Source organism: Thamnophis sirtalis, unplaced genomic scaffold (assembly GCF_051295495.1).
Source record: "Thamnophis sirtalis isolate CommonGarterSnake01/CBP01778 unplaced genomic scaffold, rThaSir2_p1.2 scaffold_4, whole genome shotgun sequence".
NCBI classification, from domain to species: Eukaryota; Metazoa; Chordata; class Lepidosauria; order Squamata; family Natricidae; genus Thamnophis; species Thamnophis sirtalis.
In genome coordinates, this window is record NW_028261384.1 from 6,553,973 (window position 1) to 6,581,642 (window position 27,670).

General features: G+C 44.5%; 1 protein-coding gene across 2 annotated transcripts in view; it reads left to right on the forward strand.

Moving 5' to 3' along the window:
- PLCD1 (phospholipase C delta 1) overlaps positions 1 to 27,670 on the forward strand; it is an 87,408-nt gene that overhangs the window by 31,224 nt on the left and 28,514 nt on the right. For both annotated transcript variants that reach the window (XM_087712419.1, XM_087712418.1), the window contains exons 2-6: positions 2,969 to 3,133; positions 19,126 to 19,354; positions 22,551 to 22,680; positions 24,797 to 25,028; positions 27,025 to 27,226. In XM_087712419.1, coding sequence (XP_087568545.1) covers positions 2,969 to 3,133; positions 19,126 to 19,354; positions 22,551 to 22,680; positions 24,797 to 25,028; positions 27,025 to 27,226 — 958 coding nt within the window. The remainder of the gene's footprint in view (positions 1 to 2,968; positions 3,134 to 19,125; positions 19,355 to 22,550; positions 22,681 to 24,796; positions 25,029 to 27,024; positions 27,227 to 27,670) is intronic.

Here is a 27,670-nt window from a genome sequence, read left to right on the forward strand (position 1 = left end):
CTTCCTTTCAAATGTTAATAAGTTCCACTACCTCCCCTACCAGCACAATAGGTCCTGCCAGGGAAATAATTAAAAACATGTGTAGTGAAACTAGTTCCAGGTAGTTTCCTAAAGCAGTTGGCTTTCATTTTCTCTTTTTTTTTCACCTTTGCTGGTGTGCTGGATTACCTGGAGGATCAAGTACTAATCCAGTCTGATCCCTTTTCAAGGCCACACAAGGTGGAAAATGTATCCCTGCTTGCAAATGTTTCAAATAAGCACACAGGATGTTTTTACTGTAAACTATCTGTGTAGAAATTTCTTTCCCCGGGTAAATGGGGCTGGTGGAAACCTGAAAGCAAATTTTTGATATAAAGTTGCTGCCTTAAGCATTTAGAAACAACTTTAAAAAAAAAAAGTGCACAGTTTTATTTATGACCAGGGTAAAAGACCAGGTAATCATTAATTTACTACCACTCGTTGAAAGTTGCAACAGCAGTGGAAAAAGGGAGTTATGATTATTTCTCACACTTACAATCACTGCAGCATTTCATGGTCACCTGATCAAAATTCAGAACTGAGTCATATTTATGATGATTGCATTGCCCTTGGGTTGTTGTGATTCCCTTTTGTAACCTTCTAACACATGTGGTGGCTCAGTGGCTAAGATGGTGAGCTTGTCGATCAGAAAGATCAGCAGTTCGGCGGTTCAAATCTCTAGTGGCACGTAACAGAGTGAGCCCCCGTGACTTCTCCCAGCTTCTTAAAGAGAGCCGAGGTGGCGCAGTGGTTAGGGTGCAGTACTGCAGGCCACTTCAACTGACTGCTAACTGCAGTTCAGCGGTTCTAATCTCACCGGCTCAAGGTTGACTCAGCCTTCCATCCTTCCGAGGTGGGTGAAATGAGGACCCGGACTGTGGGGGCGATATGCTGGGTTCCACCACAAAAGCGCGTAGGACAAAATCGCGCTCGACAAAATCGCGCTGTGACGTCATCACAGCGCGACGAAAAAGTTCGAAAAATGTAAAAATAAAGCGAAAACCTTGCCCTAAGCCCCCCAAACCTAACCCTAACCCTAACCCTAAACCTAACTCTTAACCTAACCCTAAACCTAACCCTAAACCTAACCGTTAAAGTAACGAAAAACCTAACGCTAACCCTTAACCTAAACCTAACGCTAACGCTAACGCTCTAAAGCTAACCCTAACCCTTAACCTAACCCTAATCCTAACCCTAAACCTAACCCTTACCTTTATGTGAATTGGCTTGCTTTAATTTAATTTTTATTAATTTTTATTTGAATTTTTCGATCTTTTTCGTCGCGCTGTGATGACGTCAAAGGCGCGATTTTGTCGATCGCGCTTTTGCCGTCTGCGCTTTTGACGGGTCACGATATGCTGACTCTGTAAACCGCTTAGGGAGGGCTGAAAGCCCTATGAAGCGGTATATATAAGTCTAACTGCTATTGCTATTGCTATTCTCCCAACCTAGCAGTTCGAAAGCACATAAAAAATGCAAGTAGAAAAACAAGAACCACCTTTGGTGGGAAGGTAACAGCGTTCTGTGCGCCTTCAGCATTTAGTCATGTCGGCCACATGACCACGGAGATGTCTTTGGACAACGCTGGCTCTTCAGCTTTGAAACAGAGATAAGCAACGCCCCCTAGAGTCAGGAACGACTAGCACACATAGGCGAGGGGAACCTTTGCCTTTACCTTAACAAACAAAGTCAATGGAGAAGCCAGATTCAATAGCTGTATTATTAACACAGTAATTCCCTTAACTGACAAGAAAAGTTGCAAAATGTTGCAAAACTCACTTAGCAACTGCCTTGCTTAGTAACGGAAATTTTGCGCACCTGATACAGGTAGTTCTTGATTTAGGATCACGATTGGGACCAAAGAATTTCCATTGCTAAGCAAGGCGGTTGTTAAGTGAGCCATACCTAATTTTATGATATTTTTACCACGGATATTAAGCAAATTGCTGCATTTGTTAAGTGAATCAAATGGTCATTAAGCAAATCCGGTTCTCCCGTTTATTTTGCTGGAAGATTTCAAATGGCAATCATGTAACCCACGGAACACTGCAATCACTTAAATACATGGTGGTTGCCAAGGACCTAAATTTTGACCCCATGAACCACAGGGATGCTACAATGGTCATAAGGGCGAGTACTGGTCACTAAAAGAAATGATTGTAAGTCCAGAACTACCTGTACAGGAGTTAGTTGTTGTTGTTAGTTGCAAAATTGTGTCCAACTCATTGCAATCCCATGGACAACGTTACTCCAGGCCTTCCTGTCCTCTACCATCCTCTGGAGTCCATTGAAGCTCACGGCGACTGCTTCAGTGACTCCATCCAGCCACCTCATTCTCTGTCGTCCCCTTCTTCTTTTGCCCTCCATCTTTCATTAGGTGGCCAAAGTATTTGAGTTTCACCTTCAGAATCTGGCCTTCTAAAGAGCATTCAGGATGGATCTCCTCTAGGACTGACCGGTTGGATGGCCTTGCAGTCCAAGGGACTCAATGCAGGAGTCTTCTCCAGCACTTCTCCAGAGTTCAAAGGCCTCCATTCTTTGGCGCTCAGCCTTCCTTATGGTCCAACTTTCACAGCCATCCATTGCAACTGGGAAAACCATCGTCTTGACTAGATGCGCTTTTGATTGGCAGGGTGATGTCTCTGCTTCTTAGGATGCTGTCTAGATTTGCCATAGCTTTGCTCCCCAGGAGCAAACGTCTTTTAATTTATTGGCTGCAGTCCCCATCTGTGGTGGTCTTGGAGCCCAGGAAAATAAAACCTGTCCTCCACTACTTCCATTTCTTAACCATCTATTTGCCAGGAATTGAGAAGGCCGGATGCCATGATCTTAGTTTTCTTAACGTTGAGTTTCAAGCCAATTTTTGCACTCTCCTTGTCCAGGAATTACAAATGCCTCGAATGTGGAAAGCAAGAACTGTGTGTTAATTGTCACGTTGTTTGCTCCTCAGGTTTGCAAGACGACCATGACCTCAAGTTCCTGCTGCGGGGAAGTCACCTCTTAAAAGTCAAGTCCACTTCCTGGAGAAGGGAGAGGTTTTACAAGCTCCAGGAAGACTGCAAGACCATATGGCAGGAATCCAAGAAGATGCTTCGATCCCCAGAGTCACAGCTTTGTAAGTATCTGCCTATCGCACTCTGGGTACACCACCCTAGAATAGAGTTATCGCAAAGGTGCTTTTTCAAAACTCAGCTGGAGAGTTTTTTCCTTGAGGAAATAAAAACATGTTTCGCTTCTCATCCGAGAAGCTTCATCCGTTCTGCTGGACAGTGGGTGGGGATGCAAGGATTGTATTTCTTTGCAGTCATCTGGTCATTAGCACGCTCTCTGAGAGCCGTTGAAGCCACTTGGAGTTTATCTGTGCCAGGGGTGAAATCCAGCAGGTTCTGGAGAACCAGTAGCAGAAATTTTGAGTAGTTCAGAGAACCGGCAGCGGAGATTTTGAGTAGTTCAGAGAACCAGTGGCAAAATTTTGAGTAGTTCAGAGAACCAGTGGCAAAATTTTGAGTAGTTCAGAGAACCGGTAGCGAAATTTTGAGTAGTTCAGAGAACCGGCAGCGGAAATTTTGAGTAGTTCAGAGAACCAGTGGCAAAATTTTGAGTAGTTCAGAGAACCGGTAGCGAAATTTTGAGTAGTTCAGAGAACGGGCAAATGCCACTTATGGCTGGCTCCAGAGTGGGCTGGAAAAGAGATTTTGAGATTTTGCAGTATCCTTCCCCTACCGCGCCCACTAAGCCACACCCACCAAGCCACACCACGCCACCAAACTATGCCCACAGAACTGGTAGTAAAAAAATATTGAATTTCCCCACCGATCTGCGCCCTCCATCCAGGGGTGGGTTGCTACGGGTTCGGCCAGGTTCGGGAGAACCCATAACTCACGTTATGGCCAGTTTGGAGAAACTCCAAATTCACACACCCTGCCCCTCCCTCCCCTCCCAGGAGTAAAATGGGATGCATCCCGTTTTTGATGCAAGGTAAATGGGGGGTCCGTGCGGAAGCTCGGGGAGGGGGAAAACGGGCCGCCTGGAAGTTCCAGAAGGCTGGAAGTGGGCCTGTTTCTGGCCTCCGGAGCCCGGGGGGAGGCAGTTTTCACCCACCCAGAGGCTCACGGAAAGCCCCTGGAGTCTGGAGGAAGTGAAAATGCCCCCCCCCCCACCACTGCAGTGGTACAGGAGGCCAACTAGGCCACACCCGCCATGGCCACGCCCACCCAGCAACCAGGCAGAGAGCCCATTGCTGAAATTGTTGAAGCCCTCCCCTGCCTCCGTCCTATCAGAACCTATCCTTCCGTTTCTCACCATCCAATCAGAACTGGTGTAGCTTCTTGGAGGAAAAGCGAAACTTCCTCCTCCTCCTCAAATAAGGAAACAAAGTTTTACTGCTTTTTGAAAAAGCACCTTTGGAGAATATGTAAACACAACAACGGATAGAGTGGGTGGAGGGAGGAGTAGAAGGAAAGATAGGAAGGAGAGGAGAAAGGAGAGGAATAGGAGAAAGGGAAAGGCAGAGGAAGAACGGGAGGGAATGTAAGAGTAGGAAAGAGGGGAGGAATGGGAAGAAGAGGGGAAGGGTAAAGGGGAGGAAGGGGAAGGAGAGAAGGGAAAGGAGAGGAGGAAGGAAGGAAGGAGAGAAGAAAGAGAAGAAAGGGGGTGGGAAGGAGGGAGGGAAGCAAGGAGGGAAGGAAGGAGGGAATGTAGGAGAGAAGGAAGGAGGAAAGGAAGAAGAAAGGAGGGAAGGAAGGAGGGAATGTAGGAGAGAAGGAAGGGGGGAAGGAAGGGGGAAAGGAAGGAGAGAAGGAGAAAAGAAAGGAGGGAAGGAAGGAGGGAAGGGGAAGGAGGGAGGGAGGGAAGGAAGGGGAGTAGGAGAGAAGAAACGAGGGAAGGAAAGAGGGAGGGAGGGAAGAAGAAGTAGGACCGTTGTAAGATAAGATGGATCTATGGGATGTTTAAAAAGCAATCTTCAAGTATATTGTTAACAGTAGGGAAAAATTGTTATAAATACATATTATTAATAACAGTTATGAGATCATATAATTGTGAATGTATATATGAAAAAAAAATTTTTTTTTAAAAAGAAAAAGCACCTTTGGGCCAATCATGACCTGGATGACTGAAAATCTTCTATGGAATAAGGAAAGAATATTATTTGCCCCCCCGCCCCCTATTTTATTGAAAAAGAAGATTCATGATTGAAAATAAATAGGCAGCTCAAACCAGCCACCCTCTGCCACGTTCCAGAAATCTATTTAAATATTGATACAGTTGGGGCAACAAACTGCGTTGCGGTTTGAGTTGGCTGCCAGCCCCCACAACGGGGGTGAATAGAGTCTAGTGCAGCATTCCAAATAAGCCTTGAACGGATGTAAAAATAATATTGTTTAAGTTTGCACAACGTATTTAATTTTATTGGCATTCAACCATTTGGTGGGTGGTGTGTAACTGAGCAGTCTATGATCAAAATGGATTGTCCTGTCAAATACAATTTGTAAATTCAGTTAAATTGAGAAAGATATTCAGGTAGATAGATTTGGTATTTGGTATTTATTCGATTTGTAACCCGCCCTATTCCCCGAAGGGACTCAGGGCTGCTGAAGAAAAGCCAAGGGAAGGGGAACAAATACAGAAAAGTAAGACAAAAAACAGGACAGTGATACAAACAATTTAAAAAACACAGCAAGCACAGCAAATTCGAGTAGGGCGGGGGGAACTCAACCCCAGGCTTGCTGGGACAGCCAGGTCTTAACGGCTGTCCGGAAGGCCTGAAGGGTGGCGAGGGTCTGAATCTCCATGGGGAGCTCGTTCCAAAGGGCCGGAGCAGCCACAGAGAAGGCCCTCCTCCGAGTGGTCGACAGCCAGCATTGGCCGGCAGATGGAATTTGGAGGAGGCCTAATCTGTGGGATCTAATGGGTCTATGGGAGGTAATTGGCAGGAGGTGGTCTCTCAAGTACCCAGGTCCAATACCATGTAGGGCTTTATAAGTGACGACTAGCAACTTGAAGCGTATCCGGAGACCAATAGGCAGCCAGTGCAGCTTGCGGAGGATAGGTGTGACGTGGGTGTACCGAGGCGCACCCACAATCGCTCGCGCGGCTGCATTCTGGACCAGCTGAAGTCTCCGAACACTCTCCAAGGGCTGCCCCATGTAGATGGGTAAGTAGGTAGCTGGGTGGGTGAATGGATGGATGAGATAGATGGATGGATGAGATAGATGGATGGATGGATGGATGGGTGGATAGATAGAAAAATAGCAATAGCAATAGCAGTTAGATTTATATACCGCTTCATAGGGCTTTCAGCCCTCTCTAAGTGGTTTACAGAGTCAGTATATTGCCCCCAACAACAATCCGGCTCCTCATTTCACCCACCTCGGAAGGATGGAAGGCTGAGTCAACCCTGAGCCAGTGAGATTTGAACAGCCGAACTGCAGAACTGCAGTCAGCTGAAGTAGCCTGCAGTGCTGCACTTAACCACTGCGCCAGGTAGAGGTAAAGATAGATGGATAGAGAGAGGGGGAGAGGGAGGGAGAGAAATAGAGGTAGAGATAGATGGATAGGGAGAGGGGGAGGGGGAGAGAAAGAGAGAAATAGAGGGAGAGAGAGGGGGCAAGAGACCCTCATCTGTAGTTCTCCGATCTGAAAACGTATCCCATAAATTAGGTTACTGAGAAAGTACAGGTAGTTCTCGATTGTCAATCATTTGTTTAGCGAAGTGACAATGGCACTGGCAAAAGTAATTTATCACCAATCTTCACCATTGCTGTCTCTCCCTGGTATGTGAAATTCAGGCACTTGGCAATTGGCACATATTTACAACGGTTGCTGCTGCATTCCTGGGTCACATGTTCTGCATTTGTGACCTTCTCACCTGGCTTCTGAGAGCAATTGCACACATGACCCCTCCCCTTGCACTCCCCTGCCCCCCCACTCCTGCCCCCACATGTCCCCCCCCCCATGCATGCATGGCAGAGACCCCCAAATCAGCTAGCCGGCGGGAGGCGTGTGCGCATGCACAGTGGAGCTGAGCTGGGGTGACGGCTTGCGTGCCCGCCGAGAGGACTCCGCGTGCCACTTGGGGCACATGTGCCATAGGTTCGCCATCACGGGGATAGACTCTACCTGTCTCCCTGGGTAGATTTCATTTTTTTACTTAAACTGAACACGCTCCTTAGTTAAGTGGGCAGAGAATCATTAAAGGGTCCTTGCTCCTGTTGGGAGAAATGTCCAGCTGGGTTCATCTCCAAGTGGGGAGAAAGACGCTGGAAACATGGAGGCTGTTTGGAAAGAAGGTTTTAATGCTGGACAGGATCTCGTGCCTTCAAGATGTTGGATGAAGGGGGGAAAAAGAATGGGAGGGAATGTAAGAGTAGGAAAGAGGGGAGGAATGGGAAGAAGAGGGGAAGGGTAAAGGGGAGGAAGGGGAAGGAGAGAAGGGAAAGGAGAGGAGGAAGGAAGGAAGGAGAGAAGAAAGAGAAGAAAGGGGGGTGGGAAGGAGGGAGGGAAGCAAGGAGGGAAGGAAGGAGGGAATGCAGGAGAGAAGGAAGGGGGGAAGGAAGGAGGAAAGGAAGGGGGAAAGGAAGGAGGGAAGGAGAGAAGAAAGGAGGGAAGGAGGGAAGGAGAGGAGAGAAGAAAGGAGGGAGGGAAGGGGGAAGGAGGGAGGGAAGGAAGGAGGGAAGGAAGGAGGGAATGTAGGAGAGAAGGAAGGGGGGAAGGAAGGAGGAAAGGAAGGGGGAAAGGAAGGAGAGAAGGAGAGAAGAAAGGAGGGAAGGAAGGAAGGAGGGAAGGAGAGAAGGAGAGAAGAAAGGAGGGAGGGAAGGGGGAGGGAGGGAAGGAAGGAGGGAAGGAAGGAAGGAGGGAATGTAGGAGAGAAGGAAGGGGGGAAGGAAGGAGGAAAGGAAGGGGGAAAGGAAGGAGAGAAGGAGAGAAGAAAGGAGGGAAGGAGGGAAGGAAGGAGGGAAGGAAAGAAGGAGAGAAGAAAGGAGGGAGGGAAGGGGGAAGGAGGGAGGGAAGGAAGGAGAGTAGGAGATAAGAAACGAGGGAAGGAAAGAGGGAGGGAGGGAAGAAGAAGTAGGACCGTTGTAAGATAAGATGGATCTATGGGATGGTAAGAAAGCAATTTTCAAGTATATTGTCAACTGTAGGGAAAAAATTGTTATAAATACATATTATTAATAACAGTTATGAGATCATATAATTGTGAATGTATATATGAAATTGATAAAATTAAAAAAGGGGGGGGGGCGGAGGGGAAAGGGAAGAGATGCTGAGAGTCCCTGGGTTTTATACCCTCTCTGGGCTTTGAAATTTGAGCTTGTATTCTGATTGGTTGTTAGATTCCCATGGGACTATGGAAGGGCAACTCTGTCCTGAGTCCCAGGCTTGGTTGAGCCTTGCTAGGTGATGTATTCTTCCCAGATACCATGTGGTGAGATGGGTAGAGGGCTAATCTTATCACGTCTTAATCCCATCACCCTGGAGTTGAAGAGGGGGTGGGCCAGGGAACTGCAGGAAGCTGCTTTGCCTTTAAAAACATGTTTCTCCTTTACTCATCCAGGGAAATATAATATTCTGCCTTTTAAACATTTTTCCAGAATATCTCATTCTTCTAGGAGAGTGAGTGGGTTCTAACTTCCTTCACTCCTAAATCCTTCTTTTAGGTGGGTCATTAACGGGTGAAACCCCCGGTGAACCAGCAAAGATCTTCCTGGGAACTGGTGCAAGAACAGCATAAAATATGGGAAACAGGCTGTCTATCTGTTGGGAGATTTTTCCACATTGGCATAAATCACTTGACTCCTTTCTCAAACCATCTATCTTCCCTGTGAACAATAGCTACCTCAAAAGAGTGTCCTTTTTTTCCCCCTTTTCAAACTAATCAAGGAGAGAAGCAATTTAGAAATTAGAAGAAATTATTCTCACTTCTTAATAGTGAGAATAATTAAGCAGTGGAATAGCTTGCCTACAGAAGTTGTGGGTGCTGGATGTTTATAAAAAGAGATTGGACACCCATTTGTCTGAAATGGTATAGGGTTCCTGTTTGAGCAGGAGGTTGGACTAGAAGACCTCCAAGGTCCCTCCCAACTTTATTATTCTCTTATTCTGGGTTCATTTCCTTTTAAGTGCAGGTATAAATTGAGTATTCGCCAGTTAGAGACTTTAAAATATATTTAAAGTCGTGGAAGAACGTTCCGCGACCCTCCAACCTGGCCTTTGAGAATGTTGATTTTTTTTTAAAGCCTTCCCACGTTTTTTCTCTGCATTTTTAAAACCCAGTCACGTACATCTGTCTTGACTTTCCCTGTTAATCCTACCTTCCTCATTTATTAGGGATCGGCCTTCAAGGAAAACAAACTCAAAAGGCACCCAAGAACAAAGCAAATAAGGGCGTAACTTTGAAATAACAAGAAAAATCTTGCAGCACATTTCCTGCATATACCAGATGTAAGGCACCTTCGAGCCTGGCCTAGTTTTTCAAGTATTTATAGAATTGTTAATGTGCACAATTGTTTCTGTTTGGCCTTGGGTCAAAGAGATTGCCATAGTTAAGGGGATTTGCAAACAAATAATTCCAGGTAATATGTTTCTTTAAGGCTGTTTTATTTAGGCTTCGAAGTTCCAATTGACCACTTTGTTGTTGTTGTTAACTGCAAAGTCATGTCCGACCCACCGCGACCTCATGGACAACGTTCCTCCAGGCCTTCCTGTCCTCTACCATCCTCTGGAGTCCATTGAAGCTCACACTGACTGCTTCAGTGACTCCAATCAGCCACCTCCTTCTCTGTCCCCCCCCTTCTTCTTCTTCTTCTTCTTCTTCTTCTTCTTCTTCTTCTTCTTCTTCTTCTTCTTCTTCTTCTTCTTCTTCTTCTTCTCCTCCTCCTCCTCCTCCTCCTCCTCCTCCTCCTCCTCCTCCTCCTCCTCCTCCTCCTCCTCCTCCTCCTCCTCCTCCTCCTCCTTTTGCCCTCAGTCTTACTCAGCATTAGGCTCTTCTCCAGTGAGTCCTTCCTCCTCATCAGGTGGCCAAAGTCTTTGAGTTTCCTCTTCAGGATCTGGCCTTCTAAAGAGCAGCCAGGGTTGATCTCCTCTAGGACTGACCGGTTGGATGGCCTTGCAGTCCAAGGGACTCGCAGGAGTCTTCTCCAGAGTTCAAAGGCCTCCATTCTTTGGCGCTCAGCCTTGCTTACGGTCCAGCTTTCACAGTCATCTATTGCAACTGGGAAAAACCAGTTGACCACTAGAGGGCAGGAAAGAAATCCAGAAAAATGTATCAGTTTGCTGCCCTCTGCTGGTCATCTGGAGTTTTGCAAAACCAATTTTGTTTTCTCATATCACAGACCTCAACTTACAATTATTCATTTATTGAATTTTCAAAGCTGAAGCACTAAAAATGTGACTTACAATCTCTCCTCGCACTTACGACCAATGCAGTATTCTCATGGTGACATGATCAAAATTGCCGCACTTGGCAACCAGCATGAATTCATGATGTTTGCAGCATCCTGTGGTCATGTGATCTTCCCAGTTGGTTTCCAGGGATCAAAGTGAACAGGAAGCCTGGGTTCTTTAACAACCAGATAATTCACTTAGCAATTGCAATGATTCATCTAATAATAGCAAAAAGATCATAAAATCAGGCATGATCACTTAACAACTACCTTGCTTAGAATTTCCAAGGACTACGTCTATTGTTACTACCACTTTTTCCTAAGTTTCCTGAAAGTTTTGCAATTCACAACAAAGGCAAGAGAATGTTAGCTTCTTTTTTTTCCAAGTTCTCTCTAGTTTGTTAGCTAAATGTATTGGCACCTGGCACCAACAAGGTTAGCTAAAATCTCAACAAATACCTCCCAAAAATTCTGGAAAAGTGAATCAATACATGGAACATACTACCACTTCTGGTGGACCTGTGAGGAGGCTAAAACATTTTGGAAAAGGATCAAAAAGTGGCTAGAGGTAATAACAGGTGTTAATGGAAACCTGAAGTTTTTTTAAATTAGGAATAATGACTGTGAAATATAAAAAAGAAATTCAGTATTTAATATTACATATAATTACGGCGGCAAGGATTGCCTTTGCCCAGAAACGGAAAAACAAATTAATTCCAAGCAAAGATGAAATAATAAGAAAGGTTATGGACTGTGCTGAAATGGACAAATTAACAAAAGAAATCCAGGGAAAAGAAGAATCAGAATTCTACCAGATATGAGATAAATGGTATAGGTGGATGGAGGAAAGAAGCAAGGATCAATGAAGGAAGACAACAAAGCCCAAAAATAGTAGTTAAGGAGAATTCACACACACACACACACACACACACACACACACACACACACACACACACACACACGTATCAGTGGTGGACGTTTTAAACTTTTTAGAACCTTTTCTGTAGGTGTGGCCTGCTTTGTGGGAGTGGTTTGCCAGCCATGTGACAAGGTAGGAGTGGCTTGCCAGCCATGTGACTGTGTGGGCGTGGCCAACTTGTAAAATGTGGTGAAACTCATTTAATAATGCTCTCACTTAGCAACCAAAATGTTGGCTCAGAAACTCTGGCATTTGAAACACACAAGTCTTAAAGCTGTCAAGTTACACCCCTAATCCTTTAGGGAAAAAACCCCAGGGGGGGTCAAACTTGACAGCTTTAAGACTTGTGGACTTCAACTCCCAGAATTCCTCCTCCAATCATGTTGGCTCAGGAACTCTGGCATTGAAGTGTGCAAGTCTTAAAGCTGTCAAGTTACAAGGCCCTTGCACCCCTAATCCTTTAGAAAAAAAACCCCAGGAATGTTCAAACTTGACAGCTTTAAGACTTGTGGACTTCAACTCCCAGAATTCCTCCTCTCTCTCTTCATCTTGATGATGTGCGGCCAGGCGGGGGGGAGGGAGCTGGAACCGGTTCTAAACAGCACTGTAGATTTGTGGAACCTCTTCTATAGAAGAGCTTAGAACTGGCAGGAACCCACCCCCAATATGTATCCAAGTGGTTTAAACTTACTAGAGGTAATCAGCCAATGTAGCAGACACTAAGATAAGAGGGTTAAGAATGGTGAAATATAAATGAAATATAATAGAAGGGGAAACAATATAAGGTGAGCGATATCGATTGATAATTGCTATTAGAAAGAACAGGAAGCTCCTGTTCGTATTGTATTGTGTAAATGTGGTGTACGTCTACGTTTTGTGTGTGTGTGTTTTACATGTTTGTAAATAAAAAAAAATGTATTGGCTGTTCAGGTTACCACTATCTATACTTCTAGAACAGTGTTTCTCAGTCTGAAGACATGTGGACTTCCAGAATTCCCTAGCCAGTGTGTGCTGACTTGGGGATTCGGGAAACCCATCTTCAAATGGGAAGCACACTTGTTAAGTGAACCTGTCTTCCCTATTAACTTTGCTCATCAAAAGGTCGAAAAAGAGAACTACACTGGAACCGTCATAAATATGAGTCAATTGCAAAGCATCAGAATTTTAATTACATGACCATGGGGTGTTGCAATGGCCGTAAGTTTGAAAAATAGCCATAAGTCACATTTCTTTCAGTGCTTCTTGTTAACTTTGAATAGCCACTAAATTAACTGTTGTAATTTGAGGACTACCTGCGTTGGTACAAATCTCTGTTTTCTTATGTCACAGTTGTAGTTCTTCTATTTGTTAGTCTTTACAGTTTGCGATTATCTCCCATTCTTTCGCTTCTGTTCCTCTGCCTCCAGATATTGCCACATCCATTATCCAGACTTTTCCCCCCCTTGTTGACAATTGTGAAATCTGGATTGCTTGTTTATTTGAATTCTAAAGTCCCAGAGCAATTTAGCTCCTTCATTTCCTATGACTTTCTCTATATTTATGGTTCCACCAGTTCTTGTCTGCAGGCAAATGAGACAGTACTTCTTGCAGATCTTCCAATGCATCGTTGTTACTACTTTGTCATGTCGTTGTTAGTACCTGTTTTCCTGAAAATACAACCTGTCCTGAAACTAAAGCTTTGCCACATTTTTCGCATGGGCAAAAATATAAGCCCACCCCCGAAAATAAGCCCCTTGGACATTCCCCGCCCACCTCCGGCCAGGCAGAGCACCACTCGCAGACCTAGCGGTATCCTGAAGGTGCCAAGCTGCAGGAACGAGGTAGGGGGCAAAGGCGCTCACGTTGCTTGGCGCTTTCGGGGTGCCCAGCTGAAGAGGGGTGTTGCCGAGCAGCTGCTCTCTTGCGAGCGGGCTCCCGAAGAGCTGGGCACAGCTCACTGCTTGTTTTTTTTTTTCGGATTTCAAAGCACAGAGGACATATGCTGCTCTGGGAGTACACTCTATGGTTGTGGAGAGCGTACAACCATAGAGCGTACTCCCAGAGCGGCATCCATCATCTGTTGTGGCTTCCAAAGCACGGAGGTAGGATACCGCTCTGAATGCGCTCTATAGTTGTATGCTACCATAGAGCATACTTCCAGAGCGGCATCCATCCTCCATGCTTTGAAAGCCACCAAAAAAAACAAGCGGCGGGAGGCGCCAGCAGAGGAGATGCCCTGGCTCTGCAGGTACTGTAGATTAGCCAATGGCATCGTGAGCCTGCAAGTCGCATGACAGGGGAGCGGAAAAGCCACTCACGCAACCCCCCTCTCCAGCCATGCAGAGCCCCATTCACTCACCTAGGGGCATTTCGAATGCGCCGAGCCGCGGGAGGCGGAGTGCGGCAAACAGATGCTTGCATTGCTTGGTGCCTTCTGGGTACCGCTAGATCGGTCAGTGGCACTGTGCCTGGCTGGAAACAGGGGTTGTCGGGCGGCTGCTCACAAGTGTGGTCACTTCATGGCTGCTGTGTTGCTGCTGCGACGGCGCAACACAGCCATTCGACCCTGAGGCTGTGCCCGGCTCTTCGGGAGCCTGGTTGCAAGGGAGCAGCCCCCCCCCCCCCCCCGGCAACCCAAAAACAATAAGCCCTCCCCTTTAATAAGCCCAAGGCCATATTTCATGGGTCAAAAAAAATATAAGAACCCTGTTGTATTTTTGGGGAAACACGGTAATCAGTTTGGGCGATCTTCCTGCAACGGCTAACAGCTAATTATTGTTAGAATGTTCTTGTTCTATGTGAACTGCTTAACTGGTTTTCCATATTTGGGGTGTTTTGTTTTGGTTTTGGGGTCCAGAATGTTGCTGGATCGCTAAGGCAAAGCTGATTGCAATCTCATTTTTTCCCATGGTGGGTTTTCTCATCCATACTTAATGCAAGTTTTCTTCTTCTGTTCGGCCATGTCTGCTTAGGGATGTCAAACACACGACCCGTGGGCCGTATCCAGCTCACGGGATGTTTACGTCTGGCCTGAGAGGCCACCCTGGAAACAGTGAAGGCCCATTGTGCCTCTGCCAGTGAAAATGGAGCTCAGGAGGGCCACGCATGGCTCTCCCGGGCTCCATTTTCAGCTGTGATGGCCTCCTGCAGGCCTGTGCCAGTAAAAATGGAACTGGGGGGGGGGCATGCTGTGCTTTCGCTGGCAGGAGGCTGCAGGAGGCCGTCGCGGATGAAAATGGAGCCCGGGGAGGGGGGCATGCACATACACACAGAGCTCCGTTTTCACTGGCAGAGGGATAGCAAAACAAACTAGTAGCAAAAATGGCATTTGATCACAAGGCAAGGAAGCATTGAGAAAGTGAATCACCTGAGCCACACCCGAGCCACCACAGGTGCCCTCGACATGAATGATGTCGAGCTGGCCATGCCCCCTTCCCCCAGGTCAAACACAACCCTGATGCGGCCCTCAATGAAATCGAGTTTGACCCACCCCCCCGGATTAAAAACTTCTATTCCTCTCCATGGGAGGGAAGCAGTACTGTTTCAGATCAGCCCTCTCCTCTTTCTGTTCCATAGGATGTGGAGCCCAGGTTACTCAAACAGGTTAGAACTTTTTCTGCTTGCCACTTCGGCATTACTTCTATGTTTCAGCCCATCGTCTGGCACTTTGGCCCACTGTCTCTTCCCCAACGTCAACCACGCATGGTGAAAAAGGCGTACAGGTCTTGACTGATGCGCCATCGATTAGTGACTGTTTTAAGTTACAACAGACCTTCCCCTCCAATATACTTACAACCCAGTTGCAACGTTCTGACAGGGGGAAATGCCTCACTCGGTGACATGACTGCATTTCATGCATTTGGAAAGCAGCCCGATTTGTGGCTGTTTGCAAGTCAGGTCATGTGAATGCAATGGACAGTGCTTTTGTTGAAATCTGGCGTTTTCTTCTGGTTTGGGGTAAAAACAACCCATAGCGAACAATGACCGCGGTATTCAATTTACACCTGCAGCATTTGTTTTATAACCATAAATGTGCCTTAACACAGAGCTTCCCAAGTCCTAGGCCATGGACCCAAACTGGGCTGTAACCCATTTGGAATTGGGCTGTGCAGGTGGCTGACTCCCTTTTGTGTGTGTAAAGTTTCATTTGCTTAAGCAGGTGCCCACCACTTGTGCAAAGGACACTGCATGCACTCGTGTGTGCCTGCCTCTTCCCCAGAACCATCCCTTCTCCCCTCTCCTCCCCTGTCGTGCAGTGGTGAGATTCAATTTTTTTTACTATCGGTACTATCGGCGACTTCAGCTAGTGCAGAACGCAGCCGCGCGAGTGATTGCGGGTGCACCTCGATTCACCCGCATAACACCTATCCTCCGCGAGCTGCGCTGGCTACCTGTCGATCTCCGGATGCGCTTCAAGGTGCTATTAATCACCCATAAAGCCCTACATGGCGGTGGATCTGGATACTTGAGAGACCGCCTTCTGCCAATTACATCCCTGCGACCGATAAGATCCCATAGATTAGGCCTCCTCCGTATCCCATCGGCCAGCCAGTGTCGGCTAGCAACTACAAGGAGGAGGGCCTTCTCAGCAGTAGCCCCGACCCTTTGGAACGAGCTCCCCGTGGAGATTCGTACCCTCTCCACCGTCCAAGCCTTCCGCATAGCCTTGAAGAACTGGCTCGCCCGTCAGGCCTGGGGATAAGGATAGTTACCCCTCCCGAATGATGAATGTATGTTGCTTACTATTTTATTATATGTTTCTGTCTTAATGTCTGTATTCCCCCTTCCCGGTTTTGTGTGAGCCGCCCTGAGTCCCCTCAGGGAAAAGGGCGGCCTACAAATACTAATAAAATTCTAAAAAAAAAAAAAATCTAAAAAAAATTCTGGGGGCATGGCGTGGTGTGGCTTGGTGGGCGTGGCAGGGAAAGGATACTGTAAAATCCCCATTCCCTCCTGATCAGCTGGGACTCGGGAGGCAGAGAATAGATGGGGGCATGGCCAGCCAGAGGTGGTATTTGCTGGTTCTCCGAACTACTCAAAATTTCTGCTACCGGTTCTCCAGAACTGGTCAGAACCTGCTGAATACCAGCTCTGCTGTCGGGGCACCAAGATGGACAGATTGGTGACCACTGCCTTAATAACTGTTGCAAAATTGGTAGAAAAACCATGTCTAGTCACATGGTGATTTTATTATGACCATTATAATTTACAACTGTTCAGGTAGTCCTTTGACTTACGACCACAGTTGAGCTCAAAATTTGTTGCTAAGCAAGGCAGTTATTAAGTGAATTGTGTCCTATTTACAACTTTTCTTGACCCACATGTTAAGTGAATCACAGCAGTTGTTATAGTCAGTAACGTGGTCGTTAACTGAATCTGGCTTCCCGGTTGACTTTGCTTGTCAGAAGGTCGCAAAATGGGATCGCGTGACCTCGTGACACTGCAACTGTCATAAATACGAGTCCGTTGCCCAGCGTCCGAATTTTGATCACGTGATCCTGGGGGTGTTTGCAACGGGCTTTAAGTATGAAAAAAAAAATCATTAAGTTCCTTTTTCTGTGTCCTTGTGACTTTGAAAGACTAAAACTTTATCAGCTCTTCCTGCAGATAACTGAAAAGAAAAATAGGATGAACAGCCTGAATGTTCTTTGTGGCTGTGCGTGGGGAAGCAAATCAGTACAGCTGCATCATTTGGCTATGCATTTCCTAAGAATTATCCTTGATCTTGGCTTACTTAGATAATGTCTGACATCTTATCTGTCCAGCGGGAGATGCTAAGCAGTGGAATTTGCTAACACAGGATGGGTTGCTGGATGAGATAAAGTCAGGAAGGATAAAACTATCCAAGGCCAGGAAGGAGAAATCCATTTTAAGTCCAGCCTTAAAATAAAGGTTTGTTATAAAATGCATTAATTTGGAACTCTAAGAAGAAACTTCTTTTTTTCTAATTCGTTCGCATGGTGAGATGGGGGCTATTTGCAAACAATAAACGCAGATTCTCAGTTTCTATATACGGTAATTTGAACTGCAAATGTGCTTGGATGGGCCTACAAGCTATTGCACTCAGAAAGCCATCTAAATAACCAGCATTATGATTCATTTAAACCAGACCCAAAACAACAACGACAAACTGATTTGAAACCAGTTGCTTTTCAGAATTCAGATTCATTTTTTTAAAAAAACTGAAGGATTTTAAGTGGGGTATATTTTAAGTTTGCGTTTACAGTTTAAGAGCCAATTTGGTGTACTGGTAAAGTTGCTGGTTTAGAAACCAGGAGCTGTGAATTGTAGTTCTCCTTTTAGGTATGAAAGCCTCCTAGGTGACTTTGGGCCAATCACCAGGAACCTATGAGTTCTAGTTCTGTCTTAGACATGAAAGCTAACTTGGTGACTTTGGGCCAGCCCTTGCCTCTTAGCAAAGAAAAACTCAAAGAGTTGTTGCTATGAGGAAAGTAGAAGGAGGATGGAGTATTAGATATGTTTGCCACTCTGAATCTGTACTGTTTATAAAAAAAATTGGCTGTGTGTGTGTGTATGTTTGTGTGTATGTTCCACCATAACTCTGGAACACCTCGAGCAATTTCAACCAAACTTGGTACACAGATTACTTACCCTGTGGAAACAAATACTGTGGGGTAAGACACCCTTAACGCCCCTCAGTGTGTGCATTCTGTTAAGATACAGCCTGTTGTGCCTTAAAATGGCTTCTATTGTACAAGTGCAGTGGAGTTGCCATAGTAACGGCTTCACAGTACTCCTCAAGGGGGCTCCCTCTGATAAGGGGGAAAATCCAACATTAGAAATTACATTTGGTCCGGACATTTTCCCCATATAAATAAATAACCGGGCAACACTGGGTTATCAGCTAATTGTGTTCCAATATCTCAGGGGTTGCCACAAAGATGAGGCAGTCAAACTATTTTCCAAGGAACCTGAGGGTAGAACAAGACGCAATGAGTGGAAACTAATCAAGGAGAGAAGAAACTTAGAACTAAGGAGAAATTTCCTGACAGTTAAAACAATTAATCAGTGGAACAGAAGTTGCCTCCAGAAGTTGTGAATGCCCCAACACGGGAAGTCTTTAAGAAGATGCTGGATAGCCATTTGTCTGAAACGGTATAGGGTTTCCTGCCTAGGCAGGGGGTTGGACTAGAAGACCTCCAAGGTCCCTTCCAACTCGGCTATTGTATTAATTACTTATAAAATAACAAAAGTAGAATAAAAAAAAATCCAATAAATATTTTCTAAAAAACATCGATATTATTACGGATTCAATACAATAGCAGAATTGGAAGGGACCTTGGAAGTCTTCTAGTCCAATGGATGGATGGATGGATAGATGGATGGATATGATAGATAGATGATAGATAGATAGATAGATAGATAGATAGATAGATAGATAGATAGATAGATAGATAGATAGATAGATGATAGATAGATAGATAGATATGGATGGATGGATGGATGGATGGATGGGTAAGTAGATAGGTAGAGAAATAAAGAGAGAGATGATAGTTAGATAGATAGATAGATAGATAGATAGATAGATAGATGATAGATAGATAGATAGATAGATAGATGATAGATATGATGGATGATAGGTAGATAGAGAAAGAGAGAGAGAGAGATGATAGATAGATAGATAGATAGATAGAGAGAGAGAGAGAGAGAGAGAGAGAGAGAGAGAGATGGATGGATTGATAGATAGATAAAGACCTCTCCCATCCCTGTGATTTTATGTGGTTATTGCATATATATCTAACCATCTAACAATAAACCAGTTTTTTTACCTGCCTCTGATGACAAATGTTGGGTTTGCTCCTACAGTCTCCATTGAAGAAATCCAAGATGTCAGGCCAGGCCATAAGACCGAAGGGATGGAAAAATATGCTAAGGATGTCCCTGAAGTCCGCTGCTTCTCTATCATTTTCAAAGACCAGAAGAAAAACTTGGACCTCATTGCTGGTTCTGAAACGGATGCAAATCACTGGGTATTCGGCTTGGGAAAAATCATTGCCAAAAGCAATTCAATGAGCCAGAGGCAGAAATTACAACAGTATCCTTTTTAAAAAAGTCTGTATATTTGAGAAGAGTTTACGGGGAGGAATGAGCTATATTGTATTTTATGCTTTGTGCCAACTTTCCTCGAAAGATTATGGGACTGTCTTTCTGTAGCTAAATTCTCTATAGCCCCAGGGGAATCAGTCTTTTTCAATCTTGGCAACTTTAAGACGTGTGGACTTCAACTCCCAGAATTCCCTAGCTTGAAGGGTCCTTGCAAAGAATTCTGGGAGTTGAAGACCACACATTTTAAAATGGCCAGTTTGAAAAACACTGTTTTATGACCAGTCTTTCTCAATAGTGGCAACTTAGATGGAAGGACTTCAACTCCCAGAATTCTCAGCAAGGGCCATTCTGCCTCCAGGATTCTGGCTCTTACTCTACCACAGGAGCGTCAAACTCAATTTCATTGAGCGCCGCATCAATGAGCTGAGGTGGGCGTGGCCAGGGGGCATGGCCAGCTTGACGTCACTCATGTCAGGGCAGTGGCGAAATTTTTACTACCAATTCTGTGGGTGTGGCTTGGTGGGCATGGTAGGGAAAGGATACTGCAAAATCTCCATTCCCACCACACTCAAAGGGAAGGATACAGCAAAATCCCCATTCCTACCCCATTCCTGGGGGAAGGATATTGCAAAATCTCCATTCCCTCCCCACTCTGGGGCCAACCAGAAGGGGTATTTGCCGGTTCTCCGAACTACTCAAAATTTCCACTGCCGATTCTCCAGAACCTGTCAGAACTGGCTGAATTTCACGCCTGTGTCAGGGGGCACCTGTGGTTTTCACTAGCAGAGGCACCATGGGCTGGTCCTTCACTACTTAAAAGAGCCGAGGTGGCGCAGTGGTTAAATGCAGCACTGCAGGCTACTTCAGCTGACTGCAGTTCGGCTGTTCAAATCTCACCGGCTCAGGGTTGACTCAGCCTTCCATCCTTCCGAGGTGGGTAAAATGAGGACCCGGATTGTTGTTGGGGGCAATAATGCTGACTCTGTAAACCGCTTAGAGAGGGCTGAAAGCCCTATGAAGCGGTATATAAGTCTAACTGCTATTGCTATTGCTACTTCCAGGACAGCCCCACGGGCCATATCTAAGTACCCCGTGGGCCCGATCCGGCCCCAGGGCCTTGAGTTTGACACCCTTCCTCTACATGTATAGAAGTTTGGAAATCCCAAACAGAACAGGTGTGGAGTCCCATAGTCACACATGATTGTGGTTTTCTGCCAAGAAAAGTCAATGGAGAAGCCTGATTCACTTAATGGCCATGTTGTTAACTTAACAACAGCAGCGATTCACTTAACTTGTGGCAAGAAAGGTCATAAAATGGGGCAAAACTCACTTACTGCCTTGCTTAGCAATGAAAAGCGTGGACTCGATCGTAAATCGAGGATTACCTGTTGGCAAAAAAAATTTTTTTGAGCAAGTGGCATGTGAAATCTTAGCTTCTAATTAAGCCCATTTGGAGGGGGTGGGGTGGAAATACCCTGTAATGCCTTCTAAGACTTGCCACAATTTCAGTTAAGATAGTCTAAATTTACCATTTAGCCTCATTTAAGTCTGTTGAAGCCCATAATTTCCAAAGTGAGCCTTGACCAATGTTACTATGACTATATTTATCTCCTGGCCAAAGTTTTCTCTCAGGTTATAATTACCAGGATTATATTTAACTTGGTGTGTTTGTTTAGCAGAGGGTGGAGAGGACAGTACAAGAAATACAAGAATTCGTTCTACACACACTTTGATGAAATGATGGAATTTGAAATTATTTGGATTGCACCAGGTCGGAAAAATCTGATACATCTACCGTACAGGTAGTCCTCAACTTATGACCATATTTGAGCCCCTATATTTGTTACTAAGAGATAAATTTATTAGGTGATTTTTTTCTGCATTTTGTGAGCTTTCTTGCCACAGTTGTTAAGTGAAAGACAGCAGTTGTTCAGTTAGCGACAAAGTTGTTAAGTGAATCTGGCTTTCCCCTTGTCTTTAAAGGTAGTCCTCAACTTACAACAGTTCTCTTAGTGATTGTTCAAAGTTACAACAGCACTGAAAAAGCGGTATGACCATTTATCACACTTAACGACCATTCCAGCATCCCCGTGGCTATGGGATTTTCATTCAGATGCTTGGCAACTGACTCACAGTTATGACAGTTGCAATGTCCCGGAGTCTTAACAACTGCAGTGATTCACTTAACAACTGTGGCAATAAAGATTATAAAATGGGCCAAAACTTACTTAACAACATTCTCACTTAGCAGCATAAATTTTGGGCTCAATTGTGGTCGTAAGTTGAGGACTACCTGTACTTGTCATAAGATCGCAAAAGGGATCACATGACTCTGAGACTCTATACCAGATCTTTTTGCTTACATTAAACCTGCGATTCCTCGGCTTATGTCCTCAGAACATGACCACGGGACCACAGAACATTGCAACCGTCATAAATAGGAGTCAGTTGCCGGGTGTCTGAATTTCAGTCATGTCACCATGGGGATGCTGTAACCATCATTAAGTAAGACAGGTGGTTATAAGTCTTTTTTTAACGCTGTTGTAACTTCAAATCTTCACTAAATGAATTGCTGTAAGTTGAGGACTATCTGTAGAAGACCAAATCTGAAATCCATAATAGAGACATGCTGTGATGCCATTTCAGAGATTTTATGTGGAATGCATCACCCCCATCAGATATCTTAAGGTGAAAATGTCAAACAATCTCTTTGTGTGAAGCTTGCTAAGAACGCTTCTGTGCGCATGATGTGGTGCCCAGAAATGGTTACATCAATGCAGTTGATGTTCCCCATTTCTAGTTTTTACTAAGGTCAAAGTTTCCCAATTTTAGCAAATTTAAAAGGCGTGGACTTCAACTCCCAGAATTCCCTAACCAGTGGCTTCAATTGAAATAGACTGAACTAAGGTAAGGTCTCGTGAGAACATTGTTTTAAAACTGAATCCTTTTTTCACACATACATAACATCCAATTTTCTATTTTCACAACATCCGAAATGTACAATAGTATTGCCCCATCTGATATCTTCTTGTAATGTCTGACTTTTGCTAAGACTAATCTTTCTCCACAATCCTAAAGATTTGAAGGCCACCAGGATCATGACCGTTAGCTTCTAAATATTTAATTTTAAATACTGGGTATGACACCTCCTTCCCGTGTAGACTCCTTAATAATCATCCCAACAGCTGGATTCATGCTTGCCTGAGGAAAGCAGATAAAAACAAAGATAACAAGATGAGCTTTAAGGAACTCAAAAGTTTCATGAAGGAAGTCAACATTCAGATGGATGACAGCTATGCCAGGCAGATCTTTGAGGTAACAAAAAGGTTTTTTTATTTAATTTTTATTTTCTTCTTCGCTTTAGGACTCTTCTGACTTTAAATATGGGGGAAACAGGTGTGCTATTAGGAAGCTGGCATCATAATTACAAAACAGTTGTAAAGTGCGGGGATTGCAATCACATAATCTTGGGGAATCCTCTGCTTCACAAACATTTCACGTAATGACAGAATAGCTGGTCCCGATTACTGTCATTAAGTGGCTACCTTTGCTACCAAATATAGGTAGTCCTCAAGTTACAACTACAATGGAGCCCAAAAGTTGTTAAGTGAATTTTTCCTCATGTTGCGCTCTTTCTTGCCACAGTTGTTAAGTGAGTCAATGCAGTTCTTAAGTTAGTAAGAGTGTTATTGTGAATCTGGCTTCCCCATTGACTTTTGCTGGTCAGAAAGTCACAAAGGGAGACCACAAGAACACAACAACGGTCATAAGTATGAGCTTGAATATTGATCATCTGACCATGGAGATACTGCAATGGTCATAAGTGTGAACAATTGTCATAACAGCTTTTTTCAGCGCTGTTGTAACTTCAAACGATTGTAAGCTGAGGAGTACCTGTATCAATAGCTATAAGTGCTACGTAGCGCATTGATATTTCGTAGTACAGGTAGTCCTCAATTAATGAGAGAAGAATGTGATCACATTGTAATCTGGGCCCCAAACTGCTTTGCAAACACCCCCAAAGCATGATGGGTCAGATTCTCTATGTGCTCCAGTGATTGCAAAAAGTGTGCTGATTCAGTTCTACAGAGGAATTACTGTATTTTCAGAATATAAGTCGCACCAGAGTATAAGACGCACCAAGGTTTTGAAGAGGCAAATTTTTTTAAAAAGTAGATAGAGGGATAGAGAGGGAGAGAAAGAGAGAGAAATACAGTTGGTAGGTACGGAGAGAGAGAGTAGTTAGGTAGGTAAGAGGGTAGGTAGATAAAGGGATAGAGAGAGAAATAGAGAGAGAGAGAGAAATATAGTATGTAGGTAGGGAGAGAGTATAGGTAGGTAGGTAGGTAGGTAGGTAGGTACTCTGAAAAATACAGTATTAAGTGTCATCTGCACCTTCATAACTATCTGGTTTGGTTCTGCAACCCAACAAGACAGACAGAGACTTCAGAGGAGAATCAGAACTGCAGAAAAAACACAATGGCTACCAACATGCCTTCCATCGAGGACCTGTACACTGCACGAGTCAAAAAGAGGGCCGTGAAAATATCTACAGACCCCTCGCATCCTGGATGTAAATTGTTTCAACTCCTACCCTCAAAACGACGCTGTAGAGCACCGCACTCCAGAACAACTAGACACAAGGACAGTTTTTTCCCCCAATGCCATCACTCTGCTTAACAACTAATTCCCACGACACTGTCAATAATTTACCAAGAATGTATTACTATTATTATTCTCCTCCTTCCTAGTACCTATCTCTTCCCACTTATGATTATAACCTTGTTGCTTGTGTCTTTCAATTTGTATTGTTTTTATTGTTTCCTAGTACGATTTGATAGCTTATTAGTAACCTTGAATATTAACTGTGTTGTATCTTTTTATTCTTATCACATTTGGCCAATAAAGAATTCTATTCTGTTCTTGGATTTGTCCCCAAAGGTGCTTTTTCAAAAGGCAACTGCTCTTTCTTTTTCCTTGAAGAAAAGCCAAGAAGTGGTTCACCTTCCGTTCAGTTCTTGAGAACTGAAGAAGCTTCTTGGAGCAGACGTGAAATATCTTCAAAGGGAAAGAAAGAAAGTCTGTTTACCTTTTGAAAAAGCACCTTTGGGACAACTGTCACCTGGATAACTGAGAATCTCCACAGATGTGTTTGCAGGGGAAAAAAGAAGAGGGGGGGGAAAAGAGTTTTTAATTGCCAGTTCTAAATTTAGACGCCTGTTTCCCCCCCAAAAAGGAGAGTCCGGAGCACTTTACGGCTGGAAGAATTTGTAAATTTTCTTATTTCAGCTTATCCCCTTGGCCAGAGCGATGCTTCGTTTGCTAAGCCGGCAGAGTTGACCCTTTTGCAATGATTTGCATTGTCCAGCCCTGGTTTAGGTTGCGCCGCATAAAGAAGACGTCCTTTTATTTCTCCCCTCTGCATCCACAGCAATGTGACAAATCCCAGACCAACACTTTGGAAGACGAAGAGATAGAGGTGTTCTACAAGATATTGACCGAACGCAAGGAGATTGACGGCATCTTCTCGGACCATGCGGAGGAGAAGCCAGTCATGTCTCTGGACCTCTTGGTGCGATTCCTCCAACAGGAGCAGCGTGAGGAGAATGCTGGCCCCGAATTGGCCCTCTCTCTCATTGAGCAATACGAACCCAACAAAACAGGTAATCTGGGATACCTACAGGTGGGCATCCGGTTTTGGTCACCACACTATAAAAAAAAAGATGTTGAGGCTCTAGAAAAAATGCAGAGAAGAGCAACCAGGAAGATGAGGGGACTGGAGGCTAAAGCATAGGAGGAACGATTGCAAGAACTGGGCATGGGTAGTCTAATGAAGAGAAGGACCAGGGGAGACAGGATAGCAGCCTTCCAATGTTTGAGGGCCTGCCAAAGAGAGGAGTGCGGGGGTCAAGCTATTTTCCAAATCACCTGAAGGCCAGACAAGGAATAATGGATGGAAACTGATCAAGGAGAGATTCAACTTGGAACTAAGGAGAAATTTTTTGACAGTGAGAACAATCAACCCATGGAACAGAAAGTTGCCTTCAGAAGTTATGGGAGCTTCATCACTGGAAGCTTTCAAGAAGAGACTAGTCTGCCATCTGTCAGAAATGGTGTAGGGTGTGCTTGAGTGAGGAGCTGGACTAGATGACCTACAAGGTCCCTTCCATCTCTGTTAAACTCTGTGGAGAAGCAGGAAACTGGAGATACGGTAGTCCCTGATTAGTGACACAATTGGGACCAGAATTTCCATTGCTAAGCAAGAGAGTTGTGGAGCTGCACCCATGGCTGATAAGCTAATCACAGTAGTTGTTAACTGAATTACAGGTAGTCCTGTGTGTGTGTGTGTGTGTGTGTGTGTGTGTGTGTGTGTGTGTGTGTGTATGTATGTTGCATTTAGCAATAGCAATAGCAGTAGACTTATATACCGCTTCATAGGCCTTTCAGGCCTCTCTAAGCGGTTTACAGAGAGTCAGCATATTGCCCCCAACAATCTGGGTCCTCATTTGTCAGCATTTGTGCTGTTAAATAAATTATCAGCACAAATGTAACAAGGCAACATAAAAAAATGGCTTTCTGCCTGGATGGCTCCTAGAGTGAGCTGATAGATAGAAATATAAATGGCTGTATGTGTGTGTGTTCCAGCAGAACTCTTGACCGCCTCGAGCAATTTCAATCAAATTTGGTACACAGATGATTTCTTCTCTGGAAAAAAATACTGTGGGGGTAAGACACCCCTAACACCCCTCAGGGTGTGTGTTCTGTTAAGATAAAGTCTGTTGTGCCTTAAAATGAATTCTACTGTACAGCACAGTGGAGTTGCCATGATATCGACTTCACAGTACTCCACAAGGGGGCTCCCTCTGGTAAGGGGGAAAATCCAACATTAGAAATTACGTTTGGTCCGGACATTTTCCCCCCTATAAATATATACCTGGACAACGCAGGATTATCAGCTAGTATGTTAAATTATTTGGGTGCAGTGATATTTATTCAGTATTGCCCCAAGTTTATTCATCCTCTAATGTTTCAGAGAACTTAAACCTTTAAAAAGAAAAAAAAAATTATGTCAACCTTAACTATTTTTCTAAGAGGTTAATGTCGATAAGGTTGCTTAAATCTTACATCTAGAGCAGAGTGCAGCATTGATTAACAACTGCAAAATGTATTAAATTATTTGTTATGTAATAGACATTTCTGTCTTAAGCTTCTTAATATTAAATTTTTCATTGTTTAGTTGTTTGTATGAATAGGTAGTCCTTGTCTTACAACCACCCGAGCCATTGCTCTGTTAAAAGAGTTTTGCCCTGTTTTACGATCTTCCTTGCCATAGTTGTTAAGAGAATCTGGCTTCCCCATTGACTTTGCCTGTCAGAAGGTTGCCAAAGGGGAATCACATAACTCGAGGACACTGCAACCGTCATAAATATGAGTCACTTGCCAAACTCCTGATTTTGATCACATGACCATGGGGATGCTACAACAGCAGTGTGAAAAACCATCGTAAATCACTTTTTTCAGTGCCATTTCAAATAGCCACTAAGCAAAAGGTTGTAAGATGAGGACTACTTGAGTTGGAAAAAAAATGAAAACAGGCATTAAACGAAAATGCTCTCAGAATATTATTTTCTTATTTTTTTTAATTCCAACTTTTTGCAGTTAAAAGGCAAAAGGCCATGAGCAAAGATGGTTTCCAGATGTATCTGCTTTCCGCGGATGGGAACGTTTTCAATAAAGCTCACGGCCAAGTGTATCAGGATATGACCCAACCCCTCAGCCATTATTACATATCTTCTTCGCATAATACCTACCTCATGGAGGACCAGCTAAAAGGACCCAGCAGTACTGAAGCCTATATCAGGTACCAAAAATTATTTAATAGATTTATTGCTTGCCCTTCTTGCATGCCTTTCATCCATCAATTTAACACACCGTACTTAGAACTCTAATCTCTGATATTAGCAGTAGCAATAGCAGTTAGAGTTATATACCGCTTCATAGGGCTTTCAGCCCTCTCTAAGCGGTTTACAGAGTCAGCATATTGCCCCCAACAACAATCCGGGTCCTCATTTTACTCACCTCGGAAGGATGGAAGGCTGAGTCAACCCTGAGCCGGTGAGATTTGAACAGCCGAACTGCAGTCAGCTGAAGTAGCCTGCAGTGCTGCATGTAACCACTGCGCCACCTCGGCTCTATGTCTGATATCAGATATGTCTGATATCAGACATTAAACTGGTATTGAGCCAGGGTGGCACAATGGTTAGAATGCAGGTATGCAGGCTACTTCTGCTGACTGCTGGCTGTC